The sequence below is a fragment of the Lichenostomus cassidix genome, chromosome Z, assembly GCF_008360975.1.
Source record: "Lichenostomus cassidix isolate B80296 chromosome Z, HeHo_3.0, whole genome shotgun sequence".
Taxonomy (NCBI): Eukaryota; Metazoa; Chordata; class Aves; order Passeriformes; family Meliphagidae; genus Lichenostomus; species Lichenostomus cassidix.
The window spans coordinates 20,125,364-20,152,604 of record NC_139511.1 but is presented as its reverse complement, the minus strand read 5'-3'; the positions used below and the strand labels follow the sequence as shown (position 1 = coordinate 20,152,604).

General features: G+C 38.6%; 1 protein-coding gene across 1 annotated transcript in view; it reads right to left on the bottom strand.

Moving 5' to 3' along the window:
- Positions 1 to 27,241, bottom strand: part of SNCAIP (synuclein alpha interacting protein) — an 88,269-nt gene that overhangs the window by 30,941 nt on the left and 30,087 nt on the right. The window contains exons 2-5 of the mRNA XM_085043436.1: positions 18,795 to 18,897; positions 9,428 to 9,500; positions 3,192 to 3,311; positions 147 to 151 (exon numbers count right to left, since the gene is read on the bottom strand). Coding sequence (XP_084899562.1) covers positions 147 to 151; positions 3,192 to 3,311; positions 9,428 to 9,500; positions 18,795 to 18,851 — 255 coding nt within the window. The 5' untranslated portion in view covers positions 18,852 to 18,897. The remainder of the gene's footprint in view (positions 1 to 146; positions 152 to 3,191; positions 3,312 to 9,427; positions 9,501 to 18,794; positions 18,898 to 27,241) is intronic.

The window sequence follows — 27,241 nt, the reverse complement described above, 5'->3', positions numbered from 1 at the left end:
CACATTGACAGGCATCATAAGAGTAGCATGATTTTCTGGGAGGGCAACAAAAGAGTTAGTCTTTTTAGTGGATTTGTTTTAACACCAGTAACAACAACAACTCAATTTTTAGGGCCTGTTTCCTCTGGAAGATGTATTTTCCTTACAAGAACTAGAAATTAATAAGAAAAACAACTGAGAGCTGGGACTGTTCTGCTTGGGGAAGGAAAGGGTCAGAAGGAATCTCATCATTAACAAGATTAACAAGATCTTCTCCATGGTGGACACTAACAGGACAAGAGGTAACCGACACAAAGTAAAACATAAGAAATTCTATCTGAACACAAGAAAACACTTTTTCTATTGTAGGGCTGGTCAAACATTGGCACAGTTACCCAGAGACTTTGTGAAATCTCCATCCCTGGAGATACTCAGAATTCAACTGGACACACCCCTGGTTTAACCTGCTCCAGCTGCCCCTGTTTAAGCACAGTCATTGAACTAGATGGTCTTAAGAGGATACTGCCAACCTAAACAATTTTATGATTCTCTGATCTAAAAATTAAGCCTACTTATTTAGGTATGACATTTCCTTCTGAACACCTCTCTGTGTTGGGCTTCTCTGTCAAACTTTCCATCCCTTACATGTGTAACCTGTATACCCCACACACATACACACCTATAGCTCTGGACCTTCCAGACAATTATTTCAGTGCACTGCAGGAAAGAGATTCTAACTTGAGAGAGGGAAAGTAAAAGTCAACTGAACTCTTAATCCTACTGAATTTGCACTCTTTTGCACAGTCCCAGCTGGTGATATTTATGATCTTCATAATCAGTGGAATTCTGGCAGAGAGTTTTCTTTCTTTTTTTATTTTCAGTTGAGGGACATCACTAAAACCACTAAAGCATTTTGGCAGTTGCTATGTCTCTTTCAATGTATATTAAGAGTTAATGCATTCTAAGAGTCAAGAATACTGTTTAAACAAAGCAGATTTAAAAGATGTGCTAACTGCATATCAGTGGGATCTAATTTGTGGTCAAAACACAAAATTTGCCATGAACACCTTCCTAAGGAAACAGATATATACACTTTCAGTGCAACATTAATATCTGAAACAAAAGATTAGTATGACTTAGTAGTTATGGATGTCTGAAAATTACATTAATACTTTTGGAAGTGCTTAAGAAAACATTTTCGAAGAAGAAATAAAAATAATAATAATCAAAAGACATGTAACTTAGTGGGCCAATACAAAGAACGCACTGTACTGACTTATTTATGTATTGTATAAGATTCTAGGTTCAAAGGCCTACACTTTTATGTTGGTTTTATTTACATGTGAAATTTTTTCCAAGTGATACAGGGAAATGGATACCATATGTTTCCCAGCTGTTTTGTTCTGACAGGAACTATTAAGCACTCAGTATGGAAATGAATTCTGTCTGAGTTTTATGAAAACACTGCTTTCAACACAGGGGTCTAGACAGAGGAAAAGGCATCAACATTTTGTTTGTCGTCACTTTATTTAGGCTTACATTTATTTTGTTGCTTCACTTTCTCCACTTTTTAACTTTAATAACATGCATTTACATAGCCCGCTGGTGACCAAATTGTAAAATCCAACACTGAAAAGCAGCAACGACCTTTGTTACAAATCTGCTTCAGATAACTGTGAAGTCATGTAGTTCTCCTTTCTTTCATTAACATTAGAGCAGGGTAAGGTACTTTCATTTTTCATTGTTTTTTTTCCCAACATCTCTTTACAAACATTGTTTTCCCAGACAAAAAGCTGAAACACCAAAACTAGTTTGCAGTATTTTTACTGACTTTAAAACATCCTCTTCATTTAACTGAGATGATGAATTTACACTGCTTTTGATAAAGGATTAGAACACAGCATTTAACCCTATAGCTGAAGGGAAGAAAGGAAGTCAGACTAGCAGACACATTTCTTTGTGCCATTTACTCATTGGGAGTTGCATCAGTCCTTAGGCAGTTACAGCATGCTTTCCCTCTAAACAGCACTGGAGACAGCCTGGAGCAGACCAGGATTTGGCTTGAATCTTTTTCATTCTGCTTTCAGATGTTTGCTCCCTGAAGAAGCAAAAGCTAGTGTTGCCTATAGCCTCCAAAGCACCAGCACAGCAGGAGTTTTGTTGAATAGCCTTAAACAGCTGCTCCAGAGGAAAAGCCTCTTGCTCATCTCTCCATACTTATGAACTCAGACAGGGGCCATTAAAAGTCTGGGTCAAATAAATACTGTTTGATTCTTTTCTAAACAACAGTAAAAGATGGTCTGAGTTTAAGGCAGGGGGCTAGAATGTTGAGCAGCTAGTTTGATTCCAGAAACTGACAAGTAATACTGGTATACTCCTAAGAGGTGATGAAAATCTTTTTCCCCAACTATGTTGTCAAAATTATTTCCTATTCATTAATATAAAAGACTTGGATAATTCTATTGTTGCATTACTGAAGCAAAAAGAGAGAGGAACACAAAAACTGAAGTCCTCATTCACATCAGCAAAAAAGTGTTATGCTGCCTGATAGATCTGAGATCACAAAGTATTTCTTTGGCACAAAAACCCCGTCTATCTGATGAAAACCTGCAGGGGTCAAATTTGCAGACATAGTTCTTCCCCATGTATTGTGCTCTATGTTGTTCTTGAGGAAGACAAAATGTAAATGAATCCAGAAGCCTGTAGGTTTATTTATAGTGTTTTAAAATATTTGTTTACTTATAGAAGTCCTAGAACTACTGGAAGCAAATAAACAGAAAAGGGCGCAATTAGGAAGAAACTCCTCTAACAATTTAATCACCATCTGATTCTATTTTCAATCAACCAAAACTGGTCCTTATAACATGTTTCCAGTTGGAAGTATCTGTTGACTTCAGAGTATATTTCAGTCGTCTCTATGTCTGGAGCATAGGGAGGTGAGAGGGGGAGTTTTATGTGGTATACAAGCACCTACAGAACTACAGGGTAACTGAGTTTTCTCCAACCATCATGACAGCTTCATGCACAGATGGAACTTTACCCTCGTGACAGGCAATTGCTGTGATATTTACAATCTAATGCCAAACATCAGAATACGTCTAAATTGTTCTAAGTATAGTGAAATAACAATGGCATGTTTTACATTGAGAAAGTCTGTGAATAGCACTGACAACTGCCCTTATTATTTTAAATGCAGTATTGCAACATATTACCCGTGTTATACGGAGAGGGAGCCTGCAGTAAATCTATACAAAGTTTCATATTCGGAGTTCTACTGTCATCTGAAAGAAATGCCTGAGCTTCTTCCTTGTGATATGCCTTCAGCAGAGACTCTTGAATCAATTAAGATTCATATTAATTCTAGATAATTTTAAAGTACTGTGGTTCTGACTTATATGGGTTAGAGGCCAACAAGGCTTTAGAGAAAGCTCTTGCTTGTTTACAGGTGCTGAGGTGTTGACAACACTAGGAAAACTTTCAGAAAATTCATGGTTTTTATCACCAATGTATCTCCAACACTGGCAGCACTATGTGGGCTGCAAGTGGTAGAGGAAGGGGAGTCTCTTACAGATTAATGGATAATCAAAGCCAGATCTGCATATCTATTTACTCCTCTAATAATATGACAAAATTCATATTTAACTGAAGGTGGCACTGTTTTACAGTTTTAATGTATCAATAACCCAGACCAGGAATACATATTAGAGTCCTTTAACGTGAGCTCTACAGCATGAGAACCTGAATTAAAGACCAGCCCTGCACACGTAAGAACAGGTTTGTTCCCATTTAAGTGGAATTTGAAGTCACACTAATGAAGAAAGAAAGTGTATACGGGGTAAACAATATTTAATTACTTTAAATAACAATGCATCTTTTCCAGGTAATTCAACCATCTTGAGTCTTAGGGAATGAATATTTTTTCTTATTTTGGCTTGAGGAAGAATAATACAAATCTGTCATTCTCAAGTAGAGAATATAGGAGAGGCAAAGAAAATTTTGAAATTAATAAATTGGGTTTAGTCTTGCATAGACTGATCAATGACTGTAAAAGGAAGACAGCAAGCAAAGTTCTAATCAAAAATCAGAAGAGGCCATTCTGGCAAAAAATGTATGAAAAGGAAGAGGGAAGTTGTAAAACTTAGGTGGGAAAAGAGCTTATATGTAGCTAACACAATTGTTTTTTACTGAAAAAATTCTTCAGTTTTCTACCAAAGATGATCCAATCAATATCATTATTTCAGACATGTTTACCCAGGAGATATTTGGAGAACAACAGTCTGTGAAATTGATGCCTTTTAACACTGCTTTCAAATCAATTTTACTTTATTTTCTCATACAATTAAAAATTACTAATTTTACTACAATTAAAAGAACTTAAGAAAGAAAATGTCTGTAACTTTATGTTCATTGATTTATTTATTTTTCTCAAACAGGGAACAAATATTTAGAATATTTTTTCAAATGGCAGTTACTTTGGGAATTAATAAAGCAGTCCAGAAGGATAACTTCTGGACATTAAAGGTGAATTTGTTTTTATCAATCTGTGAATAAAGATCTAGAGTGGTAGTATATTGCCTTAATTTGAAACACCCATTTAGTGACAACTGAAAGTCATCACAGATGACAGAATATACTTCAACAATGACATGGCTCAGTGGAGCTTGTTGAACACAGATGTCTTGAGCCATTTGTTAAAGTGTCCTTAGAAAATTTGCCCAGAAAGAATGTAACCAATTTCATGCTTAATAACAAAAGCATAAAGGGCTGATTTCTCTTTCAGTTCATCAGTCTATATTAAACAATGCTGGAAATCAACAGGCACTCTGGCTAACACTTCATTTCAGAAAAAATGTGCTAGCTAGGTCAATTTCTAAACTACACTATTTAATTTTCTATCTTTGAAGATAAACAATGATAGAAACACAGAATGTTCTGAGTTGGAAGGGACCCACATGGATCACTGAGTCTAGCTCTTAAGTCAATGGCCTGTACAGGGATTAAACTCACAATCCTGGAGTTAATTAACACCTTGCTCTAACCAGCTGAGATAATGTCCACCTTAGTGGTTATTATGCTACCTAAAAGATCATTATTTTGATGCATGATTGTAGTAAAAATAATTACCTTTAATCATGCTTTATTGTGGATAAACCAAGATTTTCCCTGCAATTTTTTGCCAAACCCGTAACTTTCCCCGTGTAATCTGGGGGTACTGGCACGTATACTTTGGCTCCAAGGATCCTTTGGAATTTTCCTGAGTCAGAATTCCCTAAATCTAAAAAGAACTCAGAGAAGTCATAGAGGACTTGGACGCAGCACTTGAAGCAACACTAAGTAAATTTGGAGATGGTACAAAACTGGGAGGAGCTGTTGACTCCCTCTGAAGACAGAGAGGCCCTGCAGAGAGACTTCAACAAATCACAGGCCTGGGCAATCACCAATCATGTGAAGTTTAAGAGAAAATTCCACATTCTGCTCCTTGGATGGGGTAACCCTGGATGTACAGACAGACTGGGAATGAGAGGCTGGAGAGCAGAGTCATAGAAAAGGACCTGAAATTCCTGGTCAATGAAAAGGTGACTGTGAGCCAGCAGTGCTCTGGCAGCCAGGAGGGTCACCCAGGTCCTGGGGGACATCAGGCACAGCACTGCCAGCAGGGCAAGGGAGGGGATTGTCCTGCTCTGCTCTGCTCTGCTCTGGGGCAGCCTCACCTCCAGTGTGGGGGCAGTTTTGGGCGCCACAATATAAGGAGGATCTAAAGCTATGACAAAATGTGCAAAGGAGGGCAATAAAGATGGTGCAGAGCCTTGAGGGGAAGCTGTATGAGGAGTGGCTGAGATCACTTGGTCTGTTCAGCCTGGAGAAGAGCAGACTGAGGGAAGACCTCACAGAAGTTCTCAAACTCCCTTGTGAGGGGAAGCAGAGGGGCAGACACTGATGTCTTGTCTGTGGTGACAGTGACATGACTCAACAGAATGGCATGAAACTCTGTCAGGAGAGGTTTAGGTTGGATATCAGGAAAACGTTTTTCACCCAGAGGGTGGTTGGAACAGGGTCCTTGGGGAAGTGGTCACAGCACCAGCCTGACAGAGCTCAAGAAGTGCTCGGGAAATGCTCTCAGGCACAGGGTGTGGCTCTTGGAGTGTCCTGTGCACTGCCCAGAGCTGGACTTTGATGATTGTTGTGGGTGCCTTCCAACTCAGAATATTCTGTGATTCTGTGATTCTGAATCAAGACTGAGACTGTACTGCTGCACAACTTTCATGCACATCATGCAAAAGGGTGAGGAAGAAACAGGACCTTCCACCAGGACAGTACACACACCTGCCCAGTGCTGTCCAATAAAATGGGTAATGGTGGGATTTCAAGGAGCAAAATCTATGCATTGGGAAAACATTTCTCCGACATTTTCTCACCTCCCTTTCCAAAAGAATAAGGAATTTGAGCAAAAGTTACAGGCAGTCAGAAACAGTTGAAAAAATAAAAAAATCTGCTGAAGGAATTATGGGAAATGCTTGACAAAGCACACTGACTTCTAAACACCAGTATTTGCCTAGGATTAAAAGTGCTTACAGTAATTTGAAAATTATGTAATCAAACACTTTCATATGTTACTAACTTATTATTCAATGTTTACATGAAAGGGGGAAAGAAAATTGGAATTGCAGGGCTATTTACCAAACTTATCTGCAAACAATGACTTCCTTATCATTAGCCATACACTTAAGAAATGTAATTTCATAACAAGGAACTGTCAGGTTTAAATCTTTTCTAAAAATCCTGCCAGTGAAAGTGGTTGCTCATATAAATAAATAAATAAATATTTTATTTTTTTTTTTAAGTATAAAGTTGAATCTTACTTTCTCTATAATTTTGTCTTAACTCTCTTAATGAACTATTTTCCTGAGACAAAGATGACAGACAATTGCTTTTTAGACCATGACATATCTTATCAGTGGTCAAAGTTTGCTTAAATTTTAGTTCTTCTAAAAAATAATTCTTCGACAGTTCTACTTTCACAGTCGTCTCCCTTTTAAAGGAGAAATGCAACCTCTGTCCATGCAGGAGTCAGTATGAGGTAGAAACCTGGATTAGCTTTCAGTAAAACCTCTGAGTTTTTCTGTTAGTAACTATTTAAATTAACAGTGGAATAGAGATATAAAATCATATGAATGCCATATACACTAAGGATTTATTATGTAATCTATCGTCATAAAAAACAGCACACAACAACAATACTTTGGCAACTTTATTTTAATGATCGACAATATGGGGAAGGCAAAAGTCTGTATCAAAAGCAACTATGAAAAGTCATCAAATGGGACCTTACACAATGCTGACTAATCCAGCTCTTGATATTTCAAGATACTCGAAATACTGAAGTCTGTATGGAGGTGTAAAGTGATACACTCTTGTCCAGTACTATGTTATTATTCAGTGATTAAGCAGAGTAAAAATAAAAATATTTTAGTACTATTTCCTATTCACCCAAGTAAGTGGTAAGTAGCAAGAAAAAACAGCTTTTAGTACTGTTTCCACTTTGCCAATACTATTTTCAGTTCTAAAGACCTGTTTTTTACTCAAGACTTTTAACCAATCTGTAATTAACTTCCACTGGCATACTACCCAGACCTACTACCATCTACTATCATCTTCCAGTGATCCCTGTATTTGCTTCTGTCAACCCCTTTTCAAGGATATAGATGAGTACAAATATAATTAAAATCATAATTGAAAATCATCTGTCTGCAGAGGCAACCATGGAACAAGAGAGCTACACAGTAAGTTGTCAGCATCCCACAATCTGAGGAAGAGCCCATAATCAGCACTTCATCCTTGCTATTTGTCTGCATTTTACTTTATGACCACTACCTGAATTTTAAATGGAGAAAGAAGAATGGGAGGAGTATGGGAGCCAATGGTGGGAGCATGTGAGGTGCAATGAGGGGTTGAATGCTAAGGAGAATGGCAGGGAAGAATGAGGAGCAGACAGGGGAAGAAGTGGGTGAGAAAGAGGAAAGGAGGCAGGAAGAATGAGAGAAGGGGAATGAGGAATAGTGTGGAGAAAGGGTATGACAATAGGGAAGTGGTGTGAGAGTGGGGAGAATGGCAGTTAGAATGGGTAAGAAGGGAAGAAGAGGGAAGTAGGGGGAAAGAAACAGGACAGAAAGGGAAGATGGCAGAATGCAAGGGATGAGGAAGGGGGAAGAATTAGCAAGAAGGTAGGAAGAGGAGAGAAGAAAAGGGATAGGGGTGAGGCAGGGGAAGGACAAGGTGTAATGGGGCAGGATGGGAAGAATGATGGAATACGGAGGGGAGGATGGGGGGATACTGGGGTAGAATGAGATAGGGCAAATTGAGGGGGGTTGATTCAGAAGTCTTCACCCTTTACACTCCTTCCCTGCTTTTGCTTGCAACAATTAATGCTGTGTGTGCAGTCACTGCTGTGCCCTATGTGGGCAGCAATATGCAAGAAAGTATGGTAAGGAGAGCTTTGCTTCTCTTTACTGCCAAGGAGAGTGGCATGTGATGACCTGCCCTTTAATGACTGTTAGAAGAAGTAGCAATCAGAAAGTTTTTACTTAAGTTAAACACATTAGAAATTTAGAACAGGCTGAAAGGAAATACAGAAATGAAAGTTGTTGAAGTATAGCACGATTCTTAAGGCCTTCTATCATCTCATGAATTCCAGGTCTCCTGTTTCTGTTATAAAAGTACTTGATGAAACAACATTAATGAAAGTTCAATTAAAAGATCAAAAAGCGCAATAAACTTTTCATAGCTCCACAAAAATGCTTCTCTTACCAATTCTTTTCTCCTCCAAGAGGAAGAGAAAAATAAAAGCAGATTAATCTGATTTACAGAGTGAAAAACAACACTGAATACACTTTTTGTCAGGGGGGTAGGGGGAAGGTCTCCAGCTGGTTCTCATCTATATGCCATGATTCTTCATTTAGTTTACACTATTAAACTAAAAAACTCGGCTTTAATCTTAACTATTACAGTATGCCTTAGAGTAGATTCTATCATGTAGCATCCTTGATACAGTTTCAGACTTTGGCAAAACATCATCCCTCAGACTGGTCGTGGCCATATGGGTAGTAAATGTATCCAACATTTTTTCATTGGCGCCTACATTATTACGTCTTGTCACCAATGGTTTCTCGGGTTTTCAAGTAAATTGTTGCACATACTGTGGTTTGGAGCTGCTGAGTTGAAGCCCTACATTTATCTGTATACAGCCAAATCCTTTTTTGGAACTTTCTTTCCTTCTAATGAACTAACATCTGTTGAAAAAAAAGCAACTCATGTTTCCAGAACACTGTACAGAAACGAGAAAAAACAAAACAGGACACTGCCAAGAAGCTATTGTTGCCAAATTGTACATGATTAAAAAAAAAAAAAAAGAGCCTAGAAAATGATGAGTTGACAGACATGAGCATCATACCTGATCTGTCTTCATTCTGTGAATCACACCTTCTACATAATTCTGGGATGGTCTTGAGAGAAGTTACAGAATACTGTGAAAAAGGAAAAAAATGTATAGACATAATAATTACAAAAGATAAAAAGTAAGATTTTCAAGAGGTTCCAATGTAATGGACACTAACTAAATTTACAAACCAAGGGTACTTCTGGCAGTCTGATGGTCTTCTTAGGTTGCATGAGAAAAGCAGACAGCACCTGCTTTTGTTTCCCACCTTGAGGCATACGAAACAGACTTTCAAAGCTAGAGCAAAGCATCTCCCCACCAGAGATTTCTCCTTCCTGCAGATCACCATTACTCAAGTCACAAATACAATGCAACATAGTGCAAGATACATCAGAGGTCAGAACACATCCAGGCTTCACCGTAAACATCGTCTCACTTTGCCCACCTGTGCATCTGTTATGGTGATTGCACTGCAATGATCACCATGCTTAAAAATCGTAATTCAAGGTGTCACAAACCAACATGTGAAAGAGAGCAGAATCTGTAGAGGTCTGATTACAGAGATGGGTGTGTGTACTCACACATATCAGATGACAGGCTCGTTTCTCTAACTGGGCTTTATTAAAGCAAACTTGCATTATTATTTTGATGTGACAAAACACATCTGATATGAATCAGCATGTTTAATGAATTAACCATTAAAAAAGGGAAAAAAACCCCAGAGGTGGCATAAGTACTTTGCTAAATGGAATTTTTTACTAAACAGAATTTTTTTTCTTTATAAACTTGTGGAATACCTTTGGAAAGACACAGGATCCAGTGTTATAAAACCATACATTCTGATATGCAGTTGCTTAACAGCAAGTCTTACTTAATCAAATGCTTAAATGTTACAGGAATCTCACTAAAACAAATGAAAATAATTACGTCTATGAAAGAAAGATCAATTACTTTGCTTATGCAAAAAAGACCCTATTAAAAACAGTATTTTGGAAACTAAAACAGAAAAAAAGCATTTAGGATTAGCACAACTGAATTTTTTTTAAGTATCCATAAACACCATATGTTTTCAAAGAAACAGATATTTTTAGCTGGTGTGCTGTTGACCAATGAAGCAAAACAACTTCATATAAAACCACATAAAAAAGAAACGGTGATACATTGTCCTAGTTTTTGCTGACAGTTTGTCATTCAGTGTTTGACGTGTTTCTAAAGCACAGCTGGCAATTTCCTTCAAAATAATCTAAATTCAAACTCATGTAACCAATTGCAGAGTAATTTACTCTTCTGGTGCAAGTTTAAGTCTGTTACTCAAATGACTTTAGTTACTTCATTAAGCCTAGAAAACCTCCCAGGCCTTACTTTTTCCCTTGCCGACCTAATCCAGGGATGTATTGAGAAACCTCAACCACAAGAAGAAACTTTCATAAGTACTCGCAGGATCAACTCTGAACTTATTAATTAAAATGTGTAGCAGCACTTGAGAACCACTGAGTGATTCCAATCCCCATTAAACAAGGGCTTGTCTACAAGGCTGTGACTGCTTTAGGATGTGACAGCCTAAAGCAAAAAAAAACAGAGCAGAGACAGGGAGAAAGATGCTACTAAAGACAAATTAATACAAGTTAAACACAGACATGAACAAACACCATGTGTTGTGCTTCACTTTAGTTATTGTTTAATAAAGCCTGAGCTGTTAAGCTATACATTTGCTATTTCAGCACAAAGACTTACAATGCAAAGTTGAACCGGTCTAGTAAGATACTTAAAAGAATCCAAGGAGCATGTCTCCAAGGAATATGGTAGCTTCATAGACCAGCTGTTGCAGTTTAAACTATTACACAGTTTGTAATTCAATTAGAAAGAGGTCTTTTGTATTCCATTGCTATGTGTTTTGTCAGGCAACTTCAAAAACAGAAAGCCATCTTTCTTTTTTTTTTTTTTCCTGTTCTTTCCTGGAAAAACAGATTTTTTTCTGTTTCAACACTGCTCTAAAATGTATTCAGTTAACTCGTCCCACTGCCAAAATTCTATTAAATGTTTAAAAATTTGTTATACATTTTAATCTTATTTATTTGATTTCATTAACAGATTTCCTCCCACTTACCTCTGTCCTTAAAAAGACTTTTTACATTTCTGCCTTCTGTATTTTGTGGTTAAAATGTAAAGAACCAGCTCTTGCTCCAGGAAGCAACTAAAGTTACTTTTTAAAGTAGACATTTCCCAACCAAAAAAACAATGCATTCCCACCTCTTTCCACTAGAACTATTTTCTCTCATACTCTAGCTCCAGTTGTAATCATCAGTAATGTTTTCTAGCTTTTCTTCAGCCATAAATTTCAAGGTTACACAAGACAGCAAAAGAAGCTGAGATTGCAGCCCTTCCTTGGAAGGGTTTTAGAACAGAATTTTAGACTGAATGCTTATTCAACAGCATTTAAAGTTAATTACTTCCAACTCTTCATTCAATAATTCAATTTTTTTTTTTTGCATACAAAATTAAACACCGTTTCTCACATTTCACCATTAGAGCAACAATATCAGCCAGAGTTGAGGGCCATGCCCAAAGGTATAACTGACAACGTAAGAGCTGAGCACATCATGTCGCTTCGTTAGTCAATGTTTACTGTGATCTTTGGTTTTAATTAAAGCCTGTGGTGGTTCATGGTGGCATTCAGTACCAAACTAAGCGCTTGTTCCTAAGATAATATATGTAATGGAATTTTTGATTACTGTTTGAGGTCTGGGCTCTTTTTCTGCATTTAAGGCATGCCTATGTCCAAATCAAAATAGTGAATTCTAGTAAACCCCTAAATAACTCTGTAAGATGGAAGAACAGTATCAACAGCAAATGAGACAAGAAGCAGTAACAAGCATTCCATACAAATGCAAGATATTCTGAGATTTTTCCAACAGACTGCTAATTCAGGGAAAAATGGGACTTCTCTTATAATACAATACATTTGTTCATATATTATGTGTTCAGGGTTATGTAACACGGCACTACAAAATCTGAATTAATACCAATGTCAACCTTTAAATTTCACATGGTTTTCAAATTTTAATGCAATAAATTTGAAACCAAACACATGAGAAAAAATATCTTTAATATGGCTGTTCAAAGTGGCGGTGCCACTTGTCCACCACTTGCAGACACACTTGTGTCCAAGAAATATCAGAAAGAAGAAATAACTGATCACATGTAGTAGAAGAGATATATTATACAAAATAGTAAAAAGACCCTAGCAAATCAACAAACAAAATTTTTCAGCATTCTGTTGTATCCTAAATGGAGTCAAAGTGCAAAGCTGCATGCATAGTGTGATTCTCAGACCACATTATCATTGAAACCCCCAAAAGCCTGAACAACCATGTCCAACTCCTACTGTTGTAGTATCAGAATGCAAATAATTTATCACCACTGGATCAAGACACCAATGACTCTATCCCGCTCTTAAATGCACAGCTCTTTGTTTTCATTTAGATACTGAAAACAGGCACCTTTCTCCATTACAGCAATTTTTTTCCAAGTGTTTCCAATTAAACAATTTAACAGTCTCATTTGCTAGTCTCAGTTTATTTGCTGTGCTATAGTGGAAAACAAAATGTTTCATTGATTTTAAAATCCCAATTAATTAGTAACTTTACAATACATTTTCCTAATTATTTATTAACTATGCAATGCACTCTCTTAGACATTTATTTGGGTGTACCAAGCTACATTGAGAAAAAGTAAAGGAATAACACTTGACCTGATGTTGCAGAAAGATTTTTTTCAATAGTAGTGTCAATTTAAGCAGATTCCAAACAAACCACCCCCCAACAAAAAAAAAACAAAAAAAAACCAAAACCCAAAACACCCAAAAAAACAGAGAAGGAAAGAGATTAGCCCAGTACAGTGCATATGGGAAATATCACCTCCCCAAAATAAACATCTTTCTTAAAGCTGTGATTAGCATCTTTGGAGCACTGGTTAGGTTATTTGTACTATGTGCTGTTGATAGCATCTTATATAGACCCTTGATATGTTATACTTCCCTTTACTTTCAAAGAAAACCTATATAGTCACTAAAACTGTTGGAGATACAAAATTGTCTGTATGAAACTAACACTTCCTATGAACAACTTAGGAGACATCTGCATTTTGCTCGATTCTCAAATGGGAGACAGGAAAAAAGAGAGAAATGTAAGAGAGAGCATCAGCTGAATGATAAATAAATCAATCTGCTTCACACAATGACTGTGCCTGCACAGTGATGTAGAACCCTCCGCACTGAGTCCGGCAAGCCTGGTTGCTGGGTAGGAAAAATCTGGCTGTGTGTGAGCCTGAGGCATGACCCAGGCATTCCTCTGGCCAAGGAAGAGTGACAGCAAGCTCAGGAGGGGCCCAGTGTTGAGTAAATGGGAGGCTAGCAGCTTGGGCACATGCCTGACCATGCATGGTCTACATCTTTCCTGCCAGGCAAGGATCCACATGAAGATTTTATAGCTGTTCCAAAATCCCGGGCAACTCAACAGCTGTTTACTTAGATTTGAACTCAATTACTGCACTTGCATTTCACAAACCTTTAAAGTAGGCACAGTCCCACACTGGCACCACTGAGCCAGGCTTTCATTCATACAGAGCTACTAGAATGATCAGAGCAATTATCCATACACTCAATCTCTAATAGTTAAAAGTATCTTAGCACCAGGAACTCTGGTCATGAGGAGGTTATCTTGTATCATTTCTATAAACCAAAAAACAAAATAGTTTCAATTTGCTCAATTTGCCAGTACAAAATAAACCCTGCATTTCAATCAAAGGAAATCTTGAGGGAACTATACCAACAGCATAAAACTTCAGAGCAGGAATAAATTCATAGTCAAAATGTGACTGGGAATCAGGGGAAATGGGTAAAGGTGAAAGTGTAAAACAAATATTTGATGATGTATCTATCATTTAATGCAACTTAAAGGTCTTTTTTCCCCTTCCTTTCTGTGAGCAGTTATTCATGAAGAAATAAATGAAAATATTCAGCTGGATTGCTTAATGTCACTGCAGACAGAATATTATTTTTTTTTACTGTAAACAAGAGCTCCAGAAACCTGTTCTGCTGTCTGAACTACAGAGTCAAATATACTATACCATTTAGATCTGGAATGGAACCCTCTTAGTTTATAAACTAAGCATCATATTTGCATTACAGAGCTCTGATGGAGTTGGTAGATATAGCTGCTAAGCCACTCTCAATAATATTTTAAAAATCATAGCAGTCAGTCTCCAAAGACTAGACAAAAGTGAATGTGACATTCATTTTTAACAAGGATAAAAAGAAGAGCCTCAGGACTACTAGCAGGTCAGCCACACCTCAGTGCCCAGTAAAAGCATGGAGCAGATCCTCCTGGAAGTTATGCTGAAACATATGAATGACAGAGAGCTCACTAGAGAGAGCCAGCATGGCTTCACAAAGGGAAAGTTGTGCCTGACTAAGATAGTGGCCTTCTACAATGGAGTAACGAGAGCTACAGATGCCATCTGCCTCAACTTCTGTAAGGCCTTTGACACGCTATATTCAAGCCTCCTGACCTCCTGGCCTCTAAAGGGGAGAGATATGGGTTTGATGGCTAGATGGTATTGGCCACGTCCAGCGAGTTACAATCAACAGCTCGATGTCCGAATGAAACTCAGTAATGAGCGGTGTCCCTCAAGGATGCATACTGTAACCAATAGTATTTCATATCTTTATCGAGGACACAGACAAGGGGATCAAGTACACTCTTAGCAAGCTTTCACATGACACCAAGCTGAGTGGTGTGGTTGATTTGCTGGTGGAAAGGAGTGCCATCCAGAGGGACCTTGGGAAGGCTTGTGGTTTGGGCCTGTGGGAACATCATAAAGTCCAACAAGGTCAAGATCCTGCCCATGTGTCAGGGCAATGCCCAGTATCCATACACACTCGGGTACTGAGAGCAGCCCTGCAGAGAACTTGGCATACTCGAGAATGAGCAATGTGCCATAAAGTGGCAATATTCACTTGCAGAGCAGAAAGCCAGTTGCATCCTGGGCTGCAACAAAGCCTGGCCAGCAGAGTGAGGGAGGTGATCCTCCCTCTGGACTGCATTCTTGGGAGATTCCACCTGGAGTACTGCCTCCGACCCAGGGGTCCCTGGGACAAAAAAGACATGGATCTGTTCAGTAGGTCCAGGAGAAGACCATGAAAACAGACAGTGGGCTGGAACACCTCTGCTGTGAAATAAGGCTGAGCAAGCTGTGGTCCTTCATCCTGGAGAGCAGGAGGATTCAGAGACACTTTCTTTTGGCCTTCCAACATATAGAGGCTTATAAGAAAACCAGAGAAAGACTGTTTTCCAGGGCCTGTAGAGACAGGACAAGGAGCAAATGAAAAGATATCAATTTAGGATACAACAATGCTACTTTTTACAGTGAGGGTAGTGAGACACTGCAACAGGTTGCCATAGAAGTTGTGGATGCGCACCATACACGATTGTATTTGGTTTATGTGGCAAGCTAAGAGCGGGGACTGCCCCCACGTAGGACAGAAGCAGCTCACTCCATTGTGGATCAGCCACTGGCAAAGCCTGAGGACATCAGAGATGTTGGTAGTGCCTCTGGGATAACAGATTTCAGAAAGGGTGAAAAACACTGCGTAACAGAAGCTGGGAGAGAGGAATAAAAACATGAGAGACAGCAAGGTCAAGGAAGAGACAGGTGAAAGCAGTGCTCCAGGCGCTGGAGCAAAGATTCCCTTCTAGTCAAAGGAGAACACCATGGCAGAGCAGATACCCAGCCTTCAGCCCATAGACGACCTCACACTGGAGCATGTGGATGTACCCTGTAGGAACCTGCAGCCTGGGGAAAGACAGTGCTGGAGCAGGCTCCTGGAAGGAATGAATGCCTGTGGAGAGGAGACCACATAAGAGCAGGTTTTCTGACAGGAAATGTGAGACCCATGCCAGAGCAGGTCTGTTCCTGAAGGATTGTGTCTCATGGACAGGATGCACGCTGGTACATTCTATGAGGAACTGTGGCCTGTGGGAAGGACTCACACTGGAGAAGATCACAGAGGACTGTCTTCCGTGGGCAGGACCCCATGCTGGTGCAGGCATGAAGAGGATGAGGAGGAGGGAATGGCAGAGACACTGTGTGATAACCTGAATGCAAACCCCATCTTCCCCTATCCCACTGCACTTATAGAGGTGGCAAGGCAGAGCCTTCAGGAGTGAAGTGGAAACTGTGAAGAGGGAGGGGTGGGGAAAAGGTGCTCTTAGATTTCTCCTTGTTTGGCAATAAACAAATTAAATTGCCAGGAGGAGTTTTTTTGCCTGTGATAGTATTGGTGAGTGGTGTCCCTCTCTTTGAAGCACAAGCTTCTTGATGGAGGGAGTGACAGAATCGCTTGGTGGGCACCTGGTGACCAGTCAATATCAACCCATTACTATGAGCCTTGGAGCAACCTGACCTAGTGGAAAGTGTCCCTACCTATGACAGGGGGACTGGAACTGAATGACCTTTAAAGGTCCCTTCTAACCAAAACAATTCCATGATTCTATGATATTGGAGAAATGTAGAGTTTCCTTTTCTTATGTACAAATGGAACAACAACAAAAAAAAAACCAACAAAGGAAAATAAAACAAAAAATTCGACAAACTCCTTTCATCCAGGTCTGACTTACATACTTTCTTTTTAAAACAAATTCCTGTTTTCCTGTCTATTTTTTATGTCTATTACATTTTGGTCAGTCTTGCTGAAATGGACTACAAGCGTCTGGACTACAAACAGTGGCTTTCTAACTGAGGTACATTTTTAAGTGCACCATTTTAACAGCCTTCTTGCTGCCATTATTATTAGTCACTTTTCTGCACTGGATTAGAACCAGAGGGCTAGCAGGAATAGTATGGTTTGCTAATACAGACGCTATGCAGCTGCTCTTACCAGAGCAGGCTAATGATAAAATGTGAATGTCAGGTATCTCTAAACTGTGTATGGTGAGATATGAGTAGAACACTAGAGTAACTATGAATTCTCTTGTTGATCTGGGTTCTGGCAACAAATCCCTTGTCCTCTTACCTGCTAAAGCAGGGAGTAAAACTGCTACCTCAATCATTTGTGATGTTCTTTTACTTAATGTTCAGCATCCACTGAAAGAACAGCCTATTAAAGCAGGCAGCCTGAGCTGTTCAGCAGAAAAGTGAGTAACCTAACCCACCAGTATGCAGCAACAGCCACAATGGGAGGGACATGGAAAGGTTACATCTATTATGTTTTACAGTTTTACAAAACTGAGTATAGAAACAGATACCAGGACATAATCTAGCATATAATAGCAATAAAAAGAAAGTTGACCATAATAAGGTACTCACTCAAGATTGGCTCATTGTCTTGTAATATTTTGGGCATTTGCCATATTCTGCTTTAATAAAAATTCAACAGTACAATAGGTAGAAAAAAATTCCTCTTCAAAAGGAATTTGTCTCTGAATAAAGCATCTGGAATGTTTTAAAATGAATCAAGAATCCCAAATGCTAAAGGAAAAACAAGGCCCTTTGTTAAAAAAAAACCAACAAAAAACCAACAAAAAACCAACAAAACCCAATAAAACTACAAAGCATGTAGAAGAAGATGGTGACCTATTTTCATCTGAAAATTGAATTACTAAATTCTCTTATAGATTTAATTTATATATTCAAGTCTTGTTTATCAAACATTTAACATACGAACCACTCTATTGCACAAAAAGCAGAAACACCAGCAGTAGAAGTAGTATTATGAGTAATAGAGAAATACACTGGGTCAGTGCCTGCTATAAGTACACTAACAATGTACACAGTAGCACAGTAACACAGTATTTTTCCTTGCAATTATGGCTGCAGTTGTTTTATTTGTGACACTAAGGATCAGTGTTGCCTACGAATCCCTGGAAGTCTTTCTATCTCTTTCTGTACACTACCTCACCTTTTGATAAAATCCTGCTGTACTGGGAAATGATTACTGGTGAAAAGGGCAGAGGTGAGAGAAGCAGGTTTTTTATAACTGAAATAGATCCAATTAGAAAAGGTAAACTTAAAATTTTGGTGTCTGAGGCTAGCACTACAGAACATATAGATCATTCAGGACAATACAGGAGAAAAGCAACCCCAAAATGAAACTAATTTATTAATTTGGTTTACAGCTAGAGGAGAGGAATCAAGTTTTCATTCCAAGCTTATTAGATTTCCTTTACAAAACATTTTATTTTACTCTAGATTCAACCTGTCTAAACACTCCTTTATATTAAGTAAAAAGATGTGTGGCTTTTAGCAGAAGTGTTGCTTTTTACATCAGGACTGAGATATCTACGGTTGTCTCAACTTGAACAAATAAAATTATACTTGTACTTACCGATATATCATCACTGAAATCTATTTCGTCCAAATCAAGGTATTCAGGGGCTTCCATTATTCTTCTATGGACATTTTGGGTGAGTCAGCACATTAGTAAAGACCTAATTAAGAAAAGAGAAATAACCTGTCTTTAAAGAGTCAAAGCCACACAGAAGTGATTTCATATAGTTGCTCGATTACTGAAAACATTTAACTTGGATAGTGAAGTCTTTCATAATTTAATCCTAAAAGCTAAATATTATTTGCTACCTCTACTCCACATCACAAAGCAGACATTTCAGTTTTTTTTGAGAACAGCTAAGTGCTACTTGAAGTAGAAGCCAAAAATACTTGATTCACCATCACTCAGTCCTTCTGGAAGTTCTATACACAGGTATAAAGATCTAGGCTGCTGAAGACCCTCATGACATTGCAACCATGGATGTGTTAATGATGTGTCTTCTCATAAGGATGAGACATTTACTCATAGCTACTCCTGTTACTGCAGTTTTTCTCTGCCCAAGGTGACAGAAAAGAATGGAGAATCCTGCTGTGCACAGACAACAAAATCCTGTCACACCTTATCTCTTCTTACAAGCAGACTAACACACAATGCAGCCAGTGCTTTATGGATTAATGGTTTGCCACCTCTCAGGCTGCGAGTGCACATCCCTCAGAAAAGCAGTGAATGAAATGCCAGAATTATATCATGTACACTAATTATCAGGAACATTAACCATTTTCTTACAGCAATAGAAAAAGAAGAGCAAATCCTCTTGCAAATCAAGAGATTTGGCTGGAAAAGTCAATATTAGATGTGAATAAACTGAAGCTTAAACAATCAGAAGGTCAAAGTCAATAAACCCCTCATTGTCAATCCTAACTAGAATGAAGGTGTGTCACTTCAGACAAGTGCAACAGAAGTAAAGGTATAAAAGGAAGGGATTTTAAAGGAAGTTGAACAACACAAGTGCAATGCATTTTTAAAAATTGTGAGGCATTACATAAAGATGAAGTATTATTTTAGAAGAAAATTAAGTCCTCCAGTACTTGTACCTAACAAAAAGAAATGCATTAAGGAAAAAAATAACGCAAACCCAATTTATTCATACGACAACTACTAAGAAATATGTTTATGAATAATGAAATCAGATGTGTAGGCCTAAATAAAATCACTGTGTGAAACAGTCACATGCATTTAAAAAATGTCCTAGGATACAGGGTCTGAAAAAAATGCTTTTCCGCAAGCGTCACTGGAAAACAAAACCTCAGTAATTACTCTCCATAATAACACACTATCCAAGCACAAAGCTGACCTCACCACACCTGTTCTTGAGAAGCTATTAGAAAGAGAACCAGTAGGCAAAGCTCCCATTTTATGCTGAAATAGCTGGAAAAGCAAATTTTTGTTTCTCACCAAGTGAGAAACTGAAGCACTATCAGCATCACTTTCTCATTAAGTGACTGTTCTGGTTTTGGCTGGGATGGAGATAATTTTCTTCACAGTAGTTAGTATGGGGCTGGCATTGGGATTTGTGTGGGAAACAGAGTTGATAATTCAGAGATGCTTTCATTACTGCTGAGCAGAATTTACAAAGAGCCAAAGCCTTTTCTGCTCCTCACATCCCTCCCACCAATGAGCAGGCTGGGGGTGCAAAAGGAGCTGCAACAGCCAGGACAGGTGATCCCAGCTGAATCAAGGGGATATTCCATAGCAGATGACAACATGATCTGCATATAAAGCTGGAGGAAGGAAAAAGGTATGTGTTTGGTGTGATGGTGTTTGTGTCTTCCCAAGTCAGCGTTATGCATGATGGGCCCTGCTCTTCTGGAGATGGCTGAACACCTGCCTGCCATGAGAAGCAGTAAATCAATTCCTTGTTTTGCTTTGCTTGCATGCACAACTTCTGCTTTCCCTGCTAAACTGTCTTGATCTCAGCCCAAGGGTTTTCTCATGTCTATTCTCCAAGCAGTTGTGTGGTGAAACTGTGGAGGACAGCAGCATGTATGAACAACCACAGCTACCTCTAATTTGCTGTCACTGTTAGACTTGAGTGAAGCAGTGGGGAAAGAGCTGGCTACAGAAAGGTAAAACTGTAAGTGTCTCTATGGTGAAACTCATCAGAAGCTTTTCATTTTGCACATTCCCAAATGCTAAGTTTATTTTTGAATGGAACCACTAAAATTAGACAAAGGCCTGACAATGAAAGGAAATAACTAATGTGAAAAGGCAACATTCAAGTCTACAAATTTCTGCATTACAAATTTTTCTTAACAGAAACATAAATTTTCAGCATATTTTTAAAAGATTTTCATATTTGGGAGACATTACAGCTTACTTGTGGCAAACTGCACTGCCAATGTATTGTGGTGGTTGGCAAGGCAAGGTTTTGGTAGCGGGAGAGTTACAGGGTTGGCTTCTGTGAGATGTTAGAAGTTTCTGCTGTGTCTGATGCAGTCAGTGCCAGATAACTCCAAGACAGACCCACTCCTGACCAGAGCTGAGCCCCTCTGGGATGGCAGCAGCACCTCAGGGACAAGAGAATTAAGAAGAGGAAAAAATCACTGTGCCACAGCAGCTGGGAGAGAAGAGTGAGAATATGTGAGAGCAACAGCCCTGCAGAAACCAAGGTCAGTGAAGGAGGGGGACAAGGTGCTCCAGGTTCCAGAGCTGGGATTCCTTTGCAGCCCATGGTGAAGACCCTGGTGGGGCATCTGTGCCCCTGCAGCCTATGGAGGTCCATGGAGGAGTCTGTGGAGGACCCCAAGTCAGAGCAGCTGGATGCCCAAAGGAGGCTGTGAACCTCTGGAAGGTCCATGCTGGAGCAGACTCCTGGCAGGACCTGTGAGCCTGTGGAGAATGGAAACCATGCAGAAGCAGTCTGCAGGCAGGACTTGTGACCTCCCTCCAGAGAGGCAGAAACTAGCTGTCAGCCTATCACTGTGACTACTGACAGCAGCTCAAACCAAATTATTGTCAGCTTTTGAAGCAAGATCAATTTGACCGTATAAGTCAAATGTATTTGACAAATGCTGACTGTACATGCCAACCACCAGAGAGTGACTGGGCACTGGAGCAGGTTTTCCAGGGAATTGGTCACTGCCTGACAGAGTTCAGTGTTTGTTTGGACAATGTTCTCAGACACATGGCATGACTCCAGGGGCTTTCTGTGTAGGGCCAGAAGCTGGATTTGATGATCCTTGTGGTCTCCTTCAAACTCAGAATATTTTTGTATGATTGTATGATTCCACATGCACTGTCCTACACAAATTAAAGGGCTGTATTACTACAGAAGTTGATAAATGTATAAAGAAGGAATGAGCATTAAAGTATAAGTTTAAAGGTTAAAAGCATATTTGGACCATAAAACATACAAACAGTCTGAAAACAAAACACGGCTTCAATGAATTTCAGTTTTCCACTGGAATTTAATAGAGTGAAAGCTGCCCATCCACTATTTTTAAAAATCAACAGAAGAGATAAATAGAGCTAGTTTAACCATGCCACATAAGGAAGAATCAAGAAGTTAGCCAGACTTCTTATGTTCAACTAAAACTGAAATTATTCAGTTAGGATTAAATTATCAAAATTTTTAAAACAAATTTTTAAAAATAAAATTTTGCAATAATTTTTTAAAAATAAATTATTCACTTCATGTCGCTGTTGAGCCACTAGCAGAGAAGAAGACCTGGATTCTCAGTGTGGCATAGAAAAGAGAGCTTTATTATTTTGATTCCAACCTATATAGACTTTTCAGAGGTCACCCAGATTGGTCAGTCAGAAACCTCCCCCTAGGCCTGATTGGCCAGGCCTGAACTGTCCAAATCTCGAGACACTGTTTCAATAACATCCAAACTTTATCTTTGTTCACAAAACACAGGAGAAAGTTCTCATGGGAAAGACCTGTGCTAGCCACAACTTCATAAAATTATTCAGTAAAATTATTCCGTTAATAAAAACTCCAGTTAAAAAACTCCACAGCCCTAGTAAAATAACTATTATTCCTGATTATCACATATCTCAGGATTTTAGAACAGAAAGACCTCAACCTTTCAAACTAATTTTTTCATTTTAAATTATAAGAAGCCATTGAGGCAAAAAAAATTGCTGTATCCATGCACAGCTGACAAAGGACTTCGTTTCACCTAGTGATGAACAAAACCATGAAGTCAGTCCACAGTACTGCATCATTGCTTCCCCAAAATGTTATTTTTTGTATTTTCAAAAAGCTTTTTCTTTTTTAAATTTTTTTAGTATTTTTCTTAATGAAGTAAAACTGGACAGCAACTCAAGTCAAATGCCATGACCAAGTAAAATTTCTCATGACTATACTTGGAGTTTTACGCCAAAGGTGCACTTTTTGGACACACTTTAACACAGTGAAACTCCACCATGCATAACACAAACCACATGGTAAGGATAGTACTCGGAGCTGTAACTGTTTTGAGAGCTTTGCGATGGCTGAATCCAGCACACCACCAGAGGCATAAGCAATCTGAACAGGATTCACAGGAAGATCATAAGCACAACTGGCCAAATTCAAGGTAGAAATAATTGCAACCAAAATTGCAACTGCCAGCAGTGGCTGAAATGAGATGAATAATATGGGTTTCCAGCACCAACATCAAAGCAATACAGATGACTATCTCTAGCTTGTCAGCAGAAATGTCTGACATTTAACTTATAAATGTTCCTAACTGTATTTTGGAAGCTAGTAATTTAATATTCCACAAAATTTTAACCCTAAAAAGGGCATTCCCTGTCTGCAAATTTGACTTGCAGACAGACATATGCACACACACGTATGTTTTTTACAGGTAAAAGAAATCTGGTCAGCTCTCAGAATTCACAACTAAAAGATGAAAACCACATAAACATCACCCATAAGTACTCAGGGGAAAAAAGTGGCTTCTTTCAACTTTGTGAACCAGATCACCAGGAGAAATCAAGCTAAAAATTACTACACAGAAATGGGGTAATACAAGTATTATTGGCACAATAACATATTGCACATGTTGTATTGCAACAGGTAGTACCATTTGAAACCAAACTCATCCTTCTCCTTTTCACACGCAAGCAACAATCATTGTTTTCTTTTCAAAACAGATTTCCTCTGCTGTTGTCCTTCTCAGCTAAAACTAGACACCTGAGCTCAAATCCTGTTGCTAACAAACATTCAATAAAATCAGATGAATGAGGGGGAAAAAGGGATAAAAACAAGTAATTTCAACAATTATAGTAATACTACTAATAATAGTAGCAGTGAAGTATTAGATGCAGGGAACATATCCATCAACTTCTGCAAACACTAAAAACCCACTCTGGATTGATGGCACATATTACCAACAGATGAAATGCTTAGAATTGTTCACAGATTTAGTTTCTAAGGTACATCAAGCCTTGGATTTTTCTCTCCACACAGTCTCAAACAAAGAGTCACACCATCTGCAAACCCTAGAGGCTAGTGTGCCTTTTGAGGATGAAGCAGGCTCCATGCAGGAATGGCAGGAATGCCTTAAGAGTCAGGTCAGCTGCATCAGTTAACCCAGACTAGTGCCCATTGGCAAGAACAAAGCCATGCAGGTGAGCATTTGCTGTATGGCAATGAACTGAGTGAATGAAGAGACTGATACAGCAGACAGAATATATGCAAACATCAAGTTTGGGTTCTTGATCTGACTGCTTAATGCAAAACTGTGGAACAAAAAAGCATAACTGATTTGTAGTCATGCCTTTGCAACAAGGCTGCAGAGAATTCGGTAGCTTCGAGAGGAAACTGATATGGTATCTCAGACAAATACAGTCTCACTGTAGCATGTGAAAGACTAAATCCAAGAGGGAGCACAGGGAAAATGTCCTTTATTGAACCAAAATAAAACAAGTAATTGAAAAGGCATAATTTTAATTTTTTATGGATACATAAAACCCAAGAACAAATAACAATAAAATATCTGCTGTCAAATCTTTATTTCAGTTGTAACTCAAAGAAATCCTGCTAAATGCCACATGGGATTTTATTTTCCACATGTCAGAACTACTTTAACAAAATATTTGAGGAGTTACTTAAACTTTGAATCAAATATAAAGTGAATCAGATGTAAAATACTTCTAAGTTTCCTTTAGCACAGTTAATATTAAAGATTGAGGCTTTAAATGCCAGAATGCCATGGCAGTTGCTTTCTCATTGGGGGATAATGTTACATTTTTCAATTATAGGTCTAAGATAACAAAATAAACATATGGTCCTGTCCTAAGCATCAGGAGCTATAGTAGCTCAAGATGAACAAGGTCTGTGGGCAGAAAGGAAAGTCTGAAGACCTTTAATTTAAGCACACAGTATGTGTTTCAACCAATGCTTGAAATCTGGTAAGCATCTGAATTTTATTCCCTACCATTAAGAAATACCAAGATCATAACCCTGAATTTCTTCACTTTCAAACAAATAGAACAGTGTAACAGTACATTGTTAAATCTATTCAGCATGCAATGAAAAGCCCAGCACCCAACTGAAATCTGTTGAGGAAGGCACGTCAGCACTAGGAAAGGCCTAAAACTGAATTCAGTTCCTCCATCCTCATACTCTACTGTAACAATTAAGTTCTACCAAAAGTTAATTTGGCCTTCCAAACCTATTTAATACACAATGTGAGGGAAGCACTACAGTATGTCCAGCTCCCATAATTGGGGGATTTCAGAACTGGACTGCTGAATAAAGGCAAGAAATCTTAGTTGCTGGGTCCTAGCAGAGCTATGCTGGACTAACACTACCACCTCTCTAGCTATCACATCACTTTTTAAGCTCCCTGGTGCCTGGCTGTATGTTGTCTCCTACTAAAGAAGATTACATGTTCTTTGAGATAGGGATTGCATGGTCACTCTACATTTGTCTGGCTTCGTATAGCTGGTGTCCTTGTCTATAAACAGAATTTTGTGTTGAAAGAGTAATTCAATCAAACAATAAACATAATGCAAATACGCTGCAGTGGGCTCTGGAAGAAGTCCCATTTGAAGCTTGTAGGAATCCCCAGGAGAACATCTTTATTCACCAAATACAGATGGTGCCTTTGCAAGTCATAAATGCAGAAGTCAGGGAGAAAGCATCAGACATAGAAAGCATGCAATTCCATTAGAATAGAATAGAATAGAATAGTTCAGTTGGAAGAGACCTACCATGATCATCTAGGTATGAGTAATACTTTAACACTATACATATATGCACCTTAACACTATACACTATATATGCTCTTAGAAGACCCCAGCTTCTAACTCATATTTCTATTACCTTCATTATTTCTAATGGAGAAATTACTTGGATATAATCAATAACTTTTCAAGCAACGTGATTTCAGGAATATGAAGAGTGACAATGAAGATCAAATGGATGTTTATTTGATTTTCAAGCATACTACTTCCTGCATGCAAATAAAATGCCAACACAACACATGATTAGACTATGTTGATATTTTTAAGTCATATAAGTGTTTGTATAATAAAATGTAGTCTGAATTGCCTTGTGCAACCAATTTTTATTACCCTCTAAATATCCCAAAGTGTTTTCTAATTACGTGATGTAAAATTTTTTCCACAGCTTGTCATTGAAAATACCTATCAAGTCAGATCTTAAATATAAAAATATAAAGGGAAAACTCAATAGAAGTATTAGGGGATATTAAAGAGTTAAAATGAATTTTAAAAAACAATTTATTTAAAAAAAAAAAAAAGCTACAGTGAAGCTGAAAAATTATTTATTTCAGTGAAGGAAGGAACTCTGCAACCAGGATTACCTAATCCCTTATCACATTTATTCAGGAATACTCCTGAGTTTAAAAGTTCACAGCAGCAATTCATAATAGTATGATACTTCTAAAGCAAGCAAAAATAAAACCACTGCTTTTAATCACCACTCAAGTGCACTATCAGTGCATGAGCTACACTGATAGGACAGGAAGAAAAAACTCAGCAAGGCATAACAATTTTCCAAGACCAAGAGATGCCGTTTGTAAAATTTGACTTCAGGAAAGCTCTGCATTCCAGACATGCGGAAACAATCCACCCCCAGCTCTGAAGAGTCACAAATACTGAGCCCAGTTCTGTTCCTCATGAAGTCAGTGTACATACAGGACTGGCTTAAGGTAAGAACAAATGTATTTATTCCTGGCCAAACATAAATGAACTTCTCCTAGTCATATACCCAGACCTCAAGAACACATGTTCATCCATATTGATTGCATACAAAGGGTGGGATTGTCCTGCTCTGCTCTGCACTGGGGCAGCCTCTCCTCCAGTGCTGGGGGCAGTTTTGGGCACCACAATATAAGGAAGATCTAAAGCTATTAGAAAGTGTCCAAAGGAGAGGCATGAAGATGGTGAAGGGCCTTGAGAGGAAGCCACATGAGGTGTGGCTGAGGTCACTTGGTCTGTTCAGCCTAGAGGAGATGGGGAGACCTCCCAGCAGTTCTGCAGCT